Source organism: Sceloporus undulatus, chromosome 3 (genome assembly GCF_019175285.1).
Source record: "Sceloporus undulatus isolate JIND9_A2432 ecotype Alabama chromosome 3, SceUnd_v1.1, whole genome shotgun sequence".
Taxonomy (NCBI): domain Eukaryota; kingdom Metazoa; phylum Chordata; class Lepidosauria; order Squamata; family Phrynosomatidae; genus Sceloporus; species Sceloporus undulatus.
In genome coordinates, this window is record NC_056524.1 from 2,057,953 (window position 1) to 2,072,475 (window position 14,523).

Below are 14,523 nucleotides of genomic sequence, written 5' to 3' on the forward strand. Positions count from 1 at the left end.
TGATCATTCATGCCCAAGGATAAAGGATTTATGAAAGTTTGTCGTTTGTTGTTCCATGCCTTCAGTAGTTTCCAACTTATGGCAATCCTAAGGTGAACCCATCTGGGGTTTTCTTGGCCAGATTTGTTCAGAAGGAGGTTTGCTATTACCTTCCCCTGAGGCTGAGAGAGTGTGACTGCCCAAGGTCACCCACTGAGTTTCCACTGTGCATTTTGCATTGCCTTAAAAGGCTTTTTCTCAGGCAATGCCTGGTCTGTTTGTTCCCAAAGTGACAACAACAGGTTAGGCTACAAGTTTTGGAGGCTCTGGACAACTAAATTCCTGACTGCTTGGCTCTTCTTAGTATGACATGCGGCAAGCATAGCAAGCAAACGAAAAGACCCATTTTTTTCTCTCCATCCGCATGACTTTCGTTCTCTTCCAGGTGTGTAAAAGCATCACTTTTGCCAAATGGATTATATCAGCTTGGCAAATGGGGCACTTTTGTGACACTTATTACTCTTTCCCACAATAAAACTGGAGGAGACCAAAGAGACTGCATCATGCACAAGGGAGAAAAAAAATACGCATCTTTGTTTGCTTGCCAGGTTCTTTAATAAAGCGATAATGCTCTAAGAGCCTCTAATGCCACCCAAACTAGCTTCTTGTGGCAGGGAGTTGTGTGAGTGAACACTATTGAATGGAGGACTTGTTTGAATCCCATCCCATATTGCTGTGTGTCAATCCTCAAGTCTTAGCATGACTCCTAGCAGAGGGCAAGGCACAAGGAGCACCTGCCGCTAACCTCCTCCGCCCCAGCCATAGGTGTGCAAACCACAACCTGCTTTCCTTGCCTTTTGTTTCACTGAAATGAAAAATTACCCCCTAACTTAGCCTGCCTCACAAGGAAGGTGCCCCAGGCTCTCTTTCCATCATCCTGCTATGATAAAAACACAATCTGCATTGTGAACTAGATCAGGACAGCTGAGGCCAATAGCTCAAGGCCCAGCCACCATCCTATAGTGTCTAACTCAGGGAAGTATCCTGCACTCTTTCTGCCTTGCTCAGGCCCCAGCTGGAAAACTGTCTCCAGTCTTGGGCTCCACAATTCAAAAGCATGGGGAAACTGGAGCATGTCCAGAGGAGGGCGACCCAAATGCGAAAGGTCTGGAAACCATGCCTTATGAGCTAGGTATGTTTACCTGGAAAAGAGACTAAGAAGTGATATGATTAGCCCTCTTTAAAGATTTGAAGGGGTGTCATATTGAGGGGGAGCCAGCTTTTTCTGCGCTCCAGAGATACATGACTAAGAACATGATTCAAATGAGATGAAGAATGCTTCCAGCTCAACATTAGGAGGAACTTCTTGACATAAGAGCTGTTTGACAGTGGAACAGACTCCTTCCTCGGAGGGTGATGGAGCCTCCTTCCTTGGGGTCTTTAAACAGAGGCGGATGGCCATCTGTCAGGGATGCTTTGATAGAGATTTCCTGCATGGCAGAAGGGGTGGACCGGATGGCCCTTGCATCTCTTCCAACTACGGATTCTATTGATTCTGTACTCCTCTATTATTATTATTATTAAACTTTATTTCTAGAGCACTGTTTATACACACGGCCTGTACAAAGTCGATAAAATTAAGGTGAGTAATAAAAGCCTGCCCAGCACACACCTCAAGATAATAACAATTAAATAAAGAAATAGATAAAATTACCCTATAGAAAAGAAAAGACAAATTAAAAACATCACATATAAAAGCAGATCACATCACATCACATCCATATGGCAACCTTCACCTATTTAAAACAGGGCTCTCCTATACCTCTTAACCTTCTCTTCCCAGGCTAAACATATCTGCTCCCTAAGTTTTTCTTCATAGGACATGGTTTCCAGACCATTTTGGTGGTCCTCCTTTGGTCACGCTCCCGTTTCTCAACGTCCTTTTTGAATTGTGGGTGCTGAGGGACACAGGATTCTAGGTGAGGCCTGACCAAAGCAGAATAGAGTGGCACTAGTACTTCCCCCATCCGTAAAACACGACTATTAGCAATAGTAATGGCAGTTCATTTCATACTGCTTATCAGTGCCCATAAGCACTCCCTAATGGTTTACAAAGTGTAAACCTAAGCGGTTCATTCCTATGTGCCTTAGGGTCACCACAAGTCAGAAAAACTTGAAGACCACACGGCAACAACAAGCAACAAACCTTGACTAAACTACTTTAAACTGTAGATTTAAATAAACATTGTCCATTAAGGGGGGGGGAGGAATTGTCAACCTTTGCATTGTGTCCATCAGAAGCCCATTTCCTTTTCCCTTTGAGAAACAAGTTTAGGTGCAAATCTTGTCTGCTGCTGCTCTGCCGGAAAAGGGACTTTAGAAGTGGCCGTGCTTCCAAGCCACCTATTTGCATTGAGGACAGGTGGTCAAGTAGAACATTTCTCAAAAGGGAATAGCAAATGTGGTGTTACTCCATTGGCTTCTTCAGTCCATACTGAAATGGAGGACATTTTGCAATTCCTCCCAGACAGAGGTTGAAATGTAGGGCATGTCTGGGGAAAGGAGGGTATCTGGTCACTGCCTGCCCCCGCCCCCCCAAACCACCTGCCCCAGAGGACTGTGTTTCTTTGGTGTTCTGAGGGACGTGTGAGGCTGGAGCACTAGTCGGTGCCACAGGATGAATGGGAAGAGTGTACCCTGGCAACAGTGCAGCTGCTGACACCACATGCCAACCCAATAGCCAGAAAATACACTCCACTTTGCCAGGAGGAATCCTGAAAAAAACCATGGGCCGTGGGCCAGGAAAACCACTCAGCCATTTTCTTCTGGGATGCCACCAACTGAAACACGAAACCCTCCAGTTGCAATTAGCCACTGCTAAGGAGTCAGGCCTCACTAGAAGCAAAGTGAGTCAGCTGAAGCTGAAAATAAAGTACAAGGCGGCAGAAAGAAGACGGTACTTGACATGGAGATTGACACCATGAAAGAGTAATCAAAGCAGTATGATCCTAGCGATAAGAAGATAGGGTTAGTCGAGGGAAGTAACAGTACTACATATTGATTGATAGCAAGAATCAGAGTTGAGAGACCAAGGGACATAAGTAAAACACCACCTCGACAGACAGGAATTCATTAAATAAAGAGTCATCCACCTGTGTTGACCAGTGATGGAGACCATCCAGACTGTGTTAAGAACTAAGGAGGGAAACCCATAAGGAAGTGTGTTCCACTGTCAAAAAAGCTCTTACTGTCAGGAAGTTCCTCCTAAGGTTTAATATTTAGGAACTCTTTTCATTTGTAGTTGCATCCTTTGTTTCCAGATGCTATTCTCGGAGTTGCAAAAAAACAACTTCCTCCTCAATATGACATCCCTTCAAATATTTAAAACAGGGCTATCATATCATCTCTTAACCTAACCTTCTCAGGCTAACATCCCCAGCTCTAAGGCGTTCCTCTAGAACATGGTTTCCAGACCCTCACCATTTTAGTCCGCCCTCCTTGGACATACTTCAGCTTCTCAAACACCTTTTTGAATTGTGGAGGCCCAGAACTGGCACAGGATTATTCCAGGTGGGTCCTGACCAAAGCAGAATAGAGTGGGACTATTCACTTCCCTTAATCAGTGTATGTGTTTCCCCTTAAAATGAATACCATTCTTTGAGAATTGTCTATGTGGTTTGTTTTGTGTCTCACTCCGTAAACACTGAGAAGATCCCAGGCTGTGTAACCCAGCTTTATGATCTAATAATTCCCCTAAGCAAAGTATTTGGTTCACAGTGGTGCCAGAAGTAAAAGACCTCTGCAGGGAGACACACTCCAGATGGCAGACTTCAAGGAAGTGTACACCAAAATGCAGACGCTGCGAACATCAGCAATAAAGAGACAGTTTGTACGTAGTCAGACTCGAGTGCAAAAGTGTGGACAGCGAGGAGGCAGTGAAAGAAACAGCGAAAAGAGGGTCTACAGGACACAACCAGATAGTGCCATATGGGTCCTTCCTTTTTTCTTGCAGGAGCAGCCAGCAGCCAGCAGGCAAGGTTGAACCCAGAGCTTGGGGGAAAGGCCCAAAAACCTGTTAAGACAATGTGCTGCTAGAGGACATATGCAAATGTTGAAAGGTTTTCCCTTATTTCAGGATAAATGAAAGGAATAACTTAAATAGAGATTCAAACCCTAGGTTTGTTTGTAGTAAAGTACAGGGTTTGTTTTTTTTACTTAAAAAATGCTAGTAAAGTACATATTTAGAACTTATAAACTGGAAGCCAACGAGGCACTTTAACAAGATACGTTAATTAGAAAATAGGATGACTACATATAAACACTGAGAAACACATGGTCTGTAGTTATGACTCTGGAGGCCCAGGGTTTGAATACCGGCTCAGCACAGAAACCCCCAGGGTTACCTTGGGCAAGTCACAATCTCTCAGCCCCAGAGGATGGCAATGGCAAACCCCTCTGAAGACACTTGCTGTTTCGACTCTCAGAAGGTGGTGCTGGGGGGATACCTGTTCAGCCTCCTGGCCATTGGTCCCTCAGGGCTCCGTGCTGTCCCCTATGCTTTTAAACATCTACATGAAACCACTGGGAAATGCATCCCAGAGTTTTGGAGTGTCCTCTGTATGCTGATGATACCCAGCCTGTCGCTCCTTTCCAACTAATTCCAAGGAAGCTGTTTTGTCCTAAAACGGTTTCTGAGAGCAAACAAATGGAAGCTTATGTGAAGTCGAAGGCTTTCATGTCCAGCCTCCATAGTTTTTGTGCGTTTTTCAGGCTATGTGGCCTGTTCTAGAAGAGTTCTTCCTGACGTTTCACCAGCTCTGTGGTGAAACATCAAGAAGAACTCTTCTAGAACATGGCCACATAGCCCAAAAACCCACCAAAAATGGAAGCTTAACCAGGCAAGACAGAGGTGCTCCTGGTCAGTCAAAAGACAGATCTGGGATTGGGATCCACCTGTGTTAGATGGGGTTACACTCCCTCTGAAAACCAGGTTTGTATCTTGGGGGTACTTCTGGATTCAGCCCTGAGCCTGGAAGTCCAGGTATCAGTGGTGACAGGAGTGCCTTTGCACGCTAAAAAACTCATGCGCCAACTGGGCCCATTCCTGGAAGTCATGCCTGCCACGGTGGACATGCCTGGTTACATCCGTTTGGATTACTGTAATGCGCTCTAGTGGGCTACCTTTGAAAAGTGCTCCGACACTTCAGCTGGTCTAAACAGCTGCAGCCAGCTGTTAAATGGAGCTGGCTTCAGGGAGCATACAACTCCTTGTTGCAACGCCTCCCTTGGCTGCCAGTCCATTTCCAGGCCACATTCAAAGGGCTGGTTTTGACCTCTAAGCCCTATCGGCTTGGGTCCAGGCTATTTTAAGGACCCTATCTCCCTGTCCAAGCCCCCAGAATATTGAGGTCATCGGAGAGGCTTTTTCTCTGTCCCAGAAACCTCTCAGGCATGTTTGGTGGGACATAGAGTTTTGCCATCTTGGCTTCTAAGGAGATTCCAGGTTCAATCTGTTTCAGGAGCCATTGTTGGTCTTTTGCGTCATCCTCAGCTCTCTTCCCCAGCACTACCATCTCAAAGGATTGCTGTCTCTTGTCCACTTTCCTCACGTCTGGCTCTCAATCCATCCACCGGGGATGATGGGGAATACAATGGATTGGATGGTCTGACTTTGGTCCTACGTACGGGACACTTCAACTGATTTCACTTGCCTCATTATCCAGGTGGACATTATGCAAAGTCTGCATGGTCATTATTTTCCCTTTCTTTATGTCTAACATTAGGCCTGACATTGCCCTCAAGCCATCCTCAACTTCCTTTAACCCAGAGCCTTTCAGAGGCCTCGGTTCCCTCTCATCCAGGGATGGCAGCAGTGCAGACAGGGAACCGAGAGGCAGCACATCATCATTTATAGGGAGGACGGTGGCTAGGTGGCTTCTCGCCCTGATGTCCAGGTAGCGTCAGGAGCGGCCTTTGCTCTCAGCCGCTGGACACAAAACCCACCGTTTGCTAGCTCCTGGCAGGTAAGAGTCGCTTTCCTCTCCTCAGCCCCTGGAAGGAAGGGAGCCATTTCAAGACCCGGGGGGGGGCAGGGCAGAAACAAGGGTCAAGGGCACTTCCTTGGGGTCAGTGTGGGGCAGCGGTCACAGTGCTGGACAGAGAAAGATCCAGGTTTCCACTCAATTAACCCCCAAAGCTCACCAGGTGAATCACTGGCTCTCCACATCTCTTTCACAACTGCAAGAAAAATAAGCACAATGTTCCACTTTAAGTACCAGCACTATAAAAGTGCTATCTATATTTATGCAGTGTGAGAAAGAGCCAGACAAATAGTGCCCTCTATTCTGCTTGGTTCAGGCCACCACTGGGATATTCCTGTGTCCAACTTTGGGGAACCACAATTCAAAAGGATGCTGAGAAGCTGGAACTGTGTCCCAGAGGATGGCAACCAAAATTGTGGAGGGCCTGGAAAACCATGAAGCCCTCTGAGGAGACATTTGGGAGAAGTGAGAATTAAGGGGACATGACAGCGTTGTTGATGCTTCAGGTTGCTTCAGACTTACAGTGATCCTAAGGCAAACCTATCATGGGGCTTTCCTGGCAGATTTGTTCAGAGAGGTTTGCCATTGCTTTCACCTGAGGCTCAGAGAGTGTGACTTGCCTGAGGTCACTTGCCTGCGTAGTGACTTGCCTGAGGTGACTTGCCTAAGGTTTCCTGAGGTGAACCTTATGGCCCTAAATTGCTAGAGGATTTTCCCAGTCCTCTTTTGAAGCATATCCAAGTGGGAAGCACACTCCAACCCTGGTTCACTGGCTTCATGTGGCTGTCAATGTTTGCCTACAGACATCTCCTGAGACCCCAGTGAGCCCAGTAGGCAGAGTCCCATTGTCCCCCAAATCCTCCCCTTTTGGTCTGTCCCAGGTCTGAGGACATCCCTGAGCGTGATGGTTCCCCAGCCATCGCCTGGCCTTCCTCCCCTTCGTGGTCACCCTCCTCATCCGTTACCGCCACTATTTCCGGCTCTTCTACCGGGCGGTGCTGGTCCGGCGGCTGCAGGACTACCTGACCGGTGTCCCTCAGGGGAGGGGCCTTCCAGTACGTCTTGACCCATGCCATCCCTGGGGACCCCCAGCACCTCCTGGAAAACCTTTGACCACTGGAGCATCCCACTGCGAGACCTCAGCAAACTGGGCCCCCAAAAAGGTCTGTGCAAACCTCTCTCTCACACCACTTTTTCTGATTTCCCCATTTAGCTCTGCTTTTGCCCCCAAGCGGGGACTCAAGTGGACTGCAAGGTTACAAAGGAATGCAAGCAAATATCCACTGGAGCTAGAAACATGCAAAGGGGGAGGTTGATGGCATTAAACCGTCACAAAATAGAAGTATTCTAGCACACTAAGAAAAGCCCTTTCTTATAAAAAGATCAATTCTCCAAACTCTTTGTCGTTGTTCAAGATATATAATAATAATAATAGTTTTATAATTCCCGTGCTCCCCGATGGATTGAGGCGGGAACAGTCATTAGTATAAAATACATAAAATACATCAAAAAAAAATCCATTCAATGGTCTGAGGAGACACTTAACAATGTCAGATGGTAAGCTTGCTGTAAGAGATCCTCTTAAGTGCCATCTTCAATGACTCCCAAGGAGGTAATAAGACGATCTCCTCCGGAGGATCATTCCACATTTTGTGAGCAGCCACTGTAAGGCTTTCTGGGAGGTCAATATGAGCTTGTTGGAACGTGTTCTAATACGTTCTTCCAGTTATTCTGAGAGTGCTGGGCGGATTGCGTAGGGAGAGGCGTTCCCAAGTAACTTGGGCCCAAGCCATGTAGGGCTTTAAAGGTAATAAGCAACCTTGTATTGCACCGGAAGCTAATCGTCAGCCAATGAGAGATTTAACAACTGGTGTTATATGGTCAACCGGACAAACTGGTGACCAATGCTGGCTGCCGCATTTTGAACCAGTTGAAACTTCCCAAACTTAGTAACAAGGTAGCCCCATGTAGAAGCACATTACAAAATCAAGTGAGAGATTCCAGCACATGTACACTGTTTCCAGGTCCTTTTGGTCAGGTAGGGGCGCAGCTGGCATATCATCCAAAATTGGTACCAAGCACTCCTGGCCATCGCCTCCACCGAGATAGCGCGTGTAAAGATGAGTCCAGGAGTACTCTCAAACTGCAAACCTCATCCTTTAGGGGAAGTGGGACCCCATCCAGGACTGGTTGACAAATCTCCATCCCTGGACTTGGGGTACCTATCACAAGTACCTCCGTTTTCCTCGGATTCAGCTTGTAGTTTGTTTTGCCTCATCCCGCCCATTACCGACCCAAGGCAGGCATCCAGAGGGGAGATGCCATCTTTCGTCACTCAGCAGTCGGAGACATAGAGAAGTAGATTTGGGTGTCATCAGCGTGCTGAATTACTGCGCCCTATGTCTCCAGATGATCTCTCCCAAGAGTTTGTGTGATGTTAACAGCCTGCGGGGCAGAATGGCGCCTTGAGGGAGCAGATTTCAGCTCTTTTTTAGAAGAGGCCTCACCTCTGGAATCTGCCGAGAGGTAAGAACAGAACCGCTGGAACACAGTGCCCCCAAGTCCAACTCTCAGGTGTTCCAGAAGGATACCATGGTCCATGGTATCGAAGGCTGCTGAGATGTCCAGAGCACCAGCAGGGTCACACTTCCCCTGTCGTGCCCAGACGGCCCTGAAAGCCAGTTTGAAATGGGTCTAGCAATCGGCTTCCTCCAAGATTACTTGGAGTTGGAAGGCAACTGCCCTCTCGATCACCTTGCCCAAGAATGTAGAAGGGAGACCGGTCTGCAATTATTTCTTACCAGGGGGTCTAGGTGGGTTTTTCAAAAGCAGTTTGACCCACTCTTGTTTTAGTTGGTCTGGAAATTTATCCTTCCTAAAGGATGCACTTGCTTATAGATTGTAGTAGTGTCTTCATGCAATGACCCAACCTGGGCGGTCAACCATGACCATGATGGGCAAGGATCGAGGGGGCATGTTGTCCTCCTTACATTTCCAAGAAGCTGCCCACTTCATCGGTATTTATAAATTCAAAATGATCCTTAACACAGATATAGCTGTATTAGTCCAGAAACCAGTCTGCAAAGGGATCTCATAGCACCTTTGAAATCTAACTGAACGAAAAGAAGTTGGTAGTAAGAATCATAGAGTGGAAGAGATCCAGGAGCCATCCAATTCATCCCCCTTCTGCCATGCAGGAACTCCTCACTCAAAGCATCCCCTGTGACCAATGGCTGCAGCTCTGTTTAAGGACTCCAAAAGATGGAGACCACCCACACTTGAGGGAAGGTCTTTCACAATCAATAGCTCTCACCGTCAGGAATGTTTTACTGTCCTAAGTTTAGGTGGAATATCTTTTGTAGACTCAGCCCCTTCCTCAGTGCATCTATTGGAGTGGGAAGTCAGGGACAGAACATAATAACTCATTGTGTTGAGAATGTCAATTCAAGTCCGAATCCTATGGGTATGGAAATGAAGTTAGAAGTCCAGTTTAACATGTGTGTTGGTGGACAAGATTTGTCGTCAGTTTGTGAGGAAGAGAAAGAAACTGGGACCTCTAAAAAATGAGACTTCATAAAGGGGCAACAAAGTTGGTGAGCCGCTCTGGCCCACCATTGTTCCTTCCCAAACCCTATTTGGCATGACCGAGTGGAGAATAAGATAACTGGGAGACACTATGTTATCCAGGAAACCACAATTATTCTGGATACTGCCTGAATAGCAGAAGTCTGTGAACATCTGAGATGGCAATTCCATAAACAAAAAGTCAACATGGGTTTCAGAGAAAAGAAGTCATGCCAGACAAATCTGATCTCTTTCTTTGATAAATCCCGCTTGGTAGATGAAGGGCATGCTGGATATAGTATATCTTGATTTCAGCAAGGCCTTTGCATTCTTGCAAACAGGCTTGTAAATATGGGCTAGACAAAGAACTGTTACACGGCATTGTTAACTGGTTGACCCGCCGAACCAAAGAGTGCTCAACAATGGCTCCTTTTCATCCGGAGAGAAGTGCCAGTGGGATGTCCAGTGGGCTCTGTCCTGGGGCCCGTGTCATTCAACTCTTTATCAATGACTGGATGACAGAATTGGAGCATACTTATCAATTTGCAGATAACACCAAATTGGGGGAATAGCTAATACTCCAGAGGCAGGATCAAGATCCAAAATGACCTGAATAGACTTGAAAGCTGGGCCAAAACGCTAACAAAATGAATTTAACACGGAGAAAAGTAAGGTACTGCACTTAGGGCAGAAAAATGAAATGCACAGATATAGGATTATGGGGGACACTGGCTGATGAAACTACTGTGAAGGATGTGGGAGTCCAAGTGGACCACAAGTTGAACATAAGTGAACAGTGCAATGCGGCAGCTAAAAAGGCCAATATGTTCTGACTGCATCAACGAGTTGTGTCTAGATCAAGGGAAGTAATAGTCCCCATCTATTTGATCTAGCCAGGGCCCACCTGGAATATGTGTCCAGTTCTGGGCCCCACAATTCAAAAAGGACGTTGAGAAACGGAGCCCATGTGTCCAAAGGAGGGCAACTAAAAAGGTGAAGGGTCTGGACCCATGAAGCCGTGTAAGGAACGACTTAGGGAGCTGGGGTGTTTAGCTGGAGGAGAGAGGTTAAGAGGGGATATGATAGCCCTGTTAAATATTTGAAGGGTGTCATATAGGAGGGAGCAAGCTTGTTTCTGTGCTCCAGAGAACAGGACACCGAGCAATGGATGCAAAAACTGCCAGGAAAAGCCTCTGGACCCATGGCTCCAGTTTCTCAATGTCCTTTTTGAATTGTGATGCCTAGAACTGGACACAGGATTATTCCAGGTGGGGCCTGAGCAAAGCAGAATAGAGTGGCACTATTACTTCCCTTGATCTAGACACTATACAGTTGCCCCTTTGAACTCACGCAGATCTGTTCCAGACCTCCCCACGAGTTCAAAATCTCCTGCATATTCAAGCCCATAGGCCTGAATGGGGCGCACACCCCATTCAGATTAATAGTTGTCGCCCCTCCATGGATTTTGAAGTCTGCGGACTTGGAGGGGCGACTGTACTTCTCTTGACGCTGCTTAGAATTGCACTGGCCTTTTAGCTGTTGCATGGCACTGTCGACTCACTTTCAACTTGTAGAGAGCTCTTGTAGCACCTTTGAGACTGACTGAAAGAAAGAAGTTGGCAGCATGAGCTTTCGTAGAGCTCCATAGACTCCAGCCTGATTCCTCAGATGCTTGTGAAGTCTATGCAACTCCAAAGCAGAGTAGAGAGGCACTTTTACTTCCCTTGATCTGGACCCTATACTTCTCTTGATGCTGCCTAGAATCGCATTGGCCTTGTTAGCTGCCGCATCACACTGTTGACTCATGTTCAACTCCTGGCCTACTTGGACTCCTAGATCCCTTTCGTGCATTTAAGTCTCCAGGGCGATGTAGGCAAACCCACTCCGACCAAACCCTGCCCAAAGCCCCCACGGCTGAGGCCCGCCTGAGGGTCCCCTAACTCCGCCTCGGGGTTCCGAGCCACTCTCTCTTTTGGGGGCGTCGGTGCTGACCGTGGGGGTGTAGTCCTCGAGCTGGAGGAGGAAGTCGACCAAGGGGGCGCCGGAGGAGGACGAGGGAGAAGCGGCGGCTAGTGCTGCTGCTGCCGAGGCGGCCGAGGCCGAGGCGGCCGGAGGGGGAGCCGGGGTCGTCGGCGGCGGCGGGGCAGTGGCCGGGGCTGCGGTGGGCGTCTTGGCCTCCCCTCCTCCGTTGGCGGCGAAGACCCCGTTGGGCACCGAAGAGGAGGAAGAGGAAGAGGAGGAGGAAGAGGAAGACGGCGGTCCCTCGGAGGAGGACGGGGCCGGGGAGGGCCGAGGGGCGCCTCTCAGGGGAGCCAGGAGCGGCGGCGGCGGCGGCGGAGACCCCCAACCGGAGCCGCCTCCGGAGCGTTCCCCGGTGGAAGGCGCCGCGGGGCTGCCGCTTTTGCCCGAGGAGGAAGGGGGCTCCGCGGCGGCCGGCGCCGGAGCTTGGGGGCCAGGGCTGGGGTCGCCTTCCCCGCCGCTTCCCGCCGCCCCTGTGCCGCTCATGGAGGCCTCTTCCTTCTGCGCAGGCGCGGCAGCACGGCGCCCCGGAAATGACGCCCTCCCGCGCGACGGAACTCTCGACCCTGGAACCACTTGTTGATGCCCCTCCCACGCTCAAGCGCGACTAGCCTCTACAGCCCCGCCCTTCTGTTCTTGTTGATGCCCCGCCCTCTTCTTTAGCCCCGCCTACGCTCAAGCGCGACTAGCCTCTGGACTCTACAGCCACGCCCTTCTGTTGTTGCTGCTCCGCCCTCTTCTTTAGCCCCGCCCACACTCGAGGGTAACCAGACGTCCTCCTTTTCCAGGACGCATCCTCCATTCCAGCCTTCACTCCTGGAGGAACGTTCCAAAATATCCCTCCATTTTGAGCATGGATTTTATATTGTTATCTTCTATTTTTATCTGGTGGGGCCTGAGCAAAGCAGAAGACAGTGGCCCTATGCCCCCAGCCATGCAGGAACTCTCTGTCAAAGCACCCCCATTGACAGATGGCCATCCAGCCTCTGCTTAAAGACCTCCAAGGAGGGAGACTCCACTACACTCCCAGGAAGGAGTGTCTTCCAAGGTCGAACAGCCCTTACTCTCAGGAGGTTCCTCCTAATCTTGAGGCGGAATCTCTTTTCCATTGCATCCATTGTTGTGGGTCCTGTTCTCTGGAGCAGCAGAAAACAAGCTTGCTCCCTCCTCAATATGACCTCCCTTTCAAAGATTTAAACAGGGCTCTCATATCACCTCTTAACCTTCTCTTTTCCAGGCTGAACATCCCCAGCTCCCTGAGTCATTCCTCATAGGGCTTCATGGTTTCCAGACCCTTCACCATTTTAGTTGCCCTCCTTTGGACACATGGCTCCAGTTTCTCAACATCCTTTTTAAATTGTGGGGCCCAGAACTGGACACAGTCTTATTCCATTTGGGGCCTGACCAAAGCAGAATAGAGTGGCACTATTACTTCCCTTGATCTAGACACTATACATAGCATTGGCCTTTTTAGCTGCTGCATCACACTGTCGACTCACATTCAACTTGTATAGAGATCTTGTAGCACCTTTGAGACTAACTGAAAGAAAAAAGTTGGCAGCATGAGCTTTTGTAGTTTTATAGATGTCAGTCTACTTCCTCAGATGCTTTTGAAATTTACAAAGGTCCAAAGCACAATAGACTGGGACTATTACTTCCCTTGATCTAGACACTATACTTTTATTGATGCAATCTAAAATAGCATTGGCCTTTTTAGCTGCCGCATTGCACTGTTGACTCATGTTCAATTTGTGGTCTACTTGGACTCCTAGATCCCTTTCACACGTAGAAGTCTCTCGTTCAGCCAGGTGTCCCCCATAATCCTATATCTGTGCATTTCATTTTTCTGCCCTAAGTGCAGTACCTGACATTTCTCTGTGTTGAAGTTCATTTTGTTAGCTTTGGCCCAGCTTTCTAGTCTATTCAGGTCATTTTGAATCTTGATCCTGTCCTCTGGGGCATTGGCTACTCCTCCTAATTTGGTGCCATCTGCAAATCTGATAAGGAGCCTCCTATTCCTTCATCCAAGCCACTGATAAAGATGTTAAGCAACTGTTTACGATGTGCTGAGTGTGCAGTGGCATTGCTTTCAGTGTGACTGAGCTCCTAGCAAAGGCTATATACATATTTGTTTCAAGGCTGGGTGCTGCTTCCTTCCTACTGTTCCATCCCTTCACACTCTCTCAGCCTCAGAGGAAGGCCATGGCGGCAAAAGACCCTCTGAGAAATCCTGTCAGGAAAATCCTTTGGTTTAGGATCCTCATATTACAACAATAAAGCGCCAGTGGCTCCCTCTAGAATACTGAGGAGGCACTCTGCACACGCCCAGAGACACTGCTTCTGGGGGAGAGGCCAGCTGGGCTTTGCCCCGCCCTTCGGGTGCTCTCAGCCAATGGTGAAGGAGAATGCAATACAGCGCCTCCGCCCCGCGTAGCTCAGCCAATAAGAATGGCCGATGCTCCCCACTCTTGCTTGTGATTGGCCGGCAGCCCTGTCACTCATTCCATACCGAACGTTTCTCTCACGTCTCCTCAGCGCACCTGAAAAGGGGCGGCCAAGGAGAAGGCGGTCACGTGGTACCACGCAGACCTTTTTTTCTCTCCCGCTTGACCTTAGCAACAGCGGCGCGATTGGCCCGGATAAGTGATGACGACAGCAGTAGTGAGGATGAAGGAAAAGGAGACGGATGTGCCGCTCCTCGTTTTATCATTTTCTCCCCCGCCAGAGACAAAATGGCGCTCAGTCTGACTTCCAAGCTTTGGGACTGCATCTCCCATCGTCCCTCATTGCTGACTACATGGCGGGGGCTGAAGGGAGTTGTAGGCCGAAAAAATATGTTATTGTTAAGTGCCTTCAGGTCATTTTTTGGCTTATGGCGACCCTAATGCGAGCCTATTATGGGGTTTTGTTTAAAGGATAT

At 48.5% G+C, this 14,523-nt stretch overlaps 3 protein-coding genes across 3 annotated transcripts in view; 1 reads left to right on the forward strand and 2 right to left on the reverse strand.

Annotated features, from left to right (window-relative positions):
* The window catches only part of TAF10 (TATA-box binding protein associated factor 10), a 141,334-nt gene extending 129,179 nt beyond the window's left edge, over positions 1-12,155 (reverse strand). Inside the window, exon 1 of the mRNA XM_042460266.1 lies at positions 11,577-12,155. Within this exon, the coding sequence (XP_042316200.1) occupies positions 11,577-12,089 (513 nt within the window). The 5' untranslated portion in view covers positions 12,090-12,155. The remainder of the gene's footprint in view (positions 1-11,576) is intronic.
* FHIP1B (FHF complex subunit HOOK interacting protein 1B) overlaps positions 1-14,523 on the reverse strand; it is a 620,510-nt gene that overhangs the window by 520,698 nt on the left and 85,289 nt on the right. The gene's annotated exons all lie outside the window — the stretch shown is intronic.
* The window catches only part of CCKBR (cholecystokinin B receptor), a 540,140-nt gene that overhangs the window by 427,515 nt on the left and 98,102 nt on the right, over positions 1-14,523 (forward strand).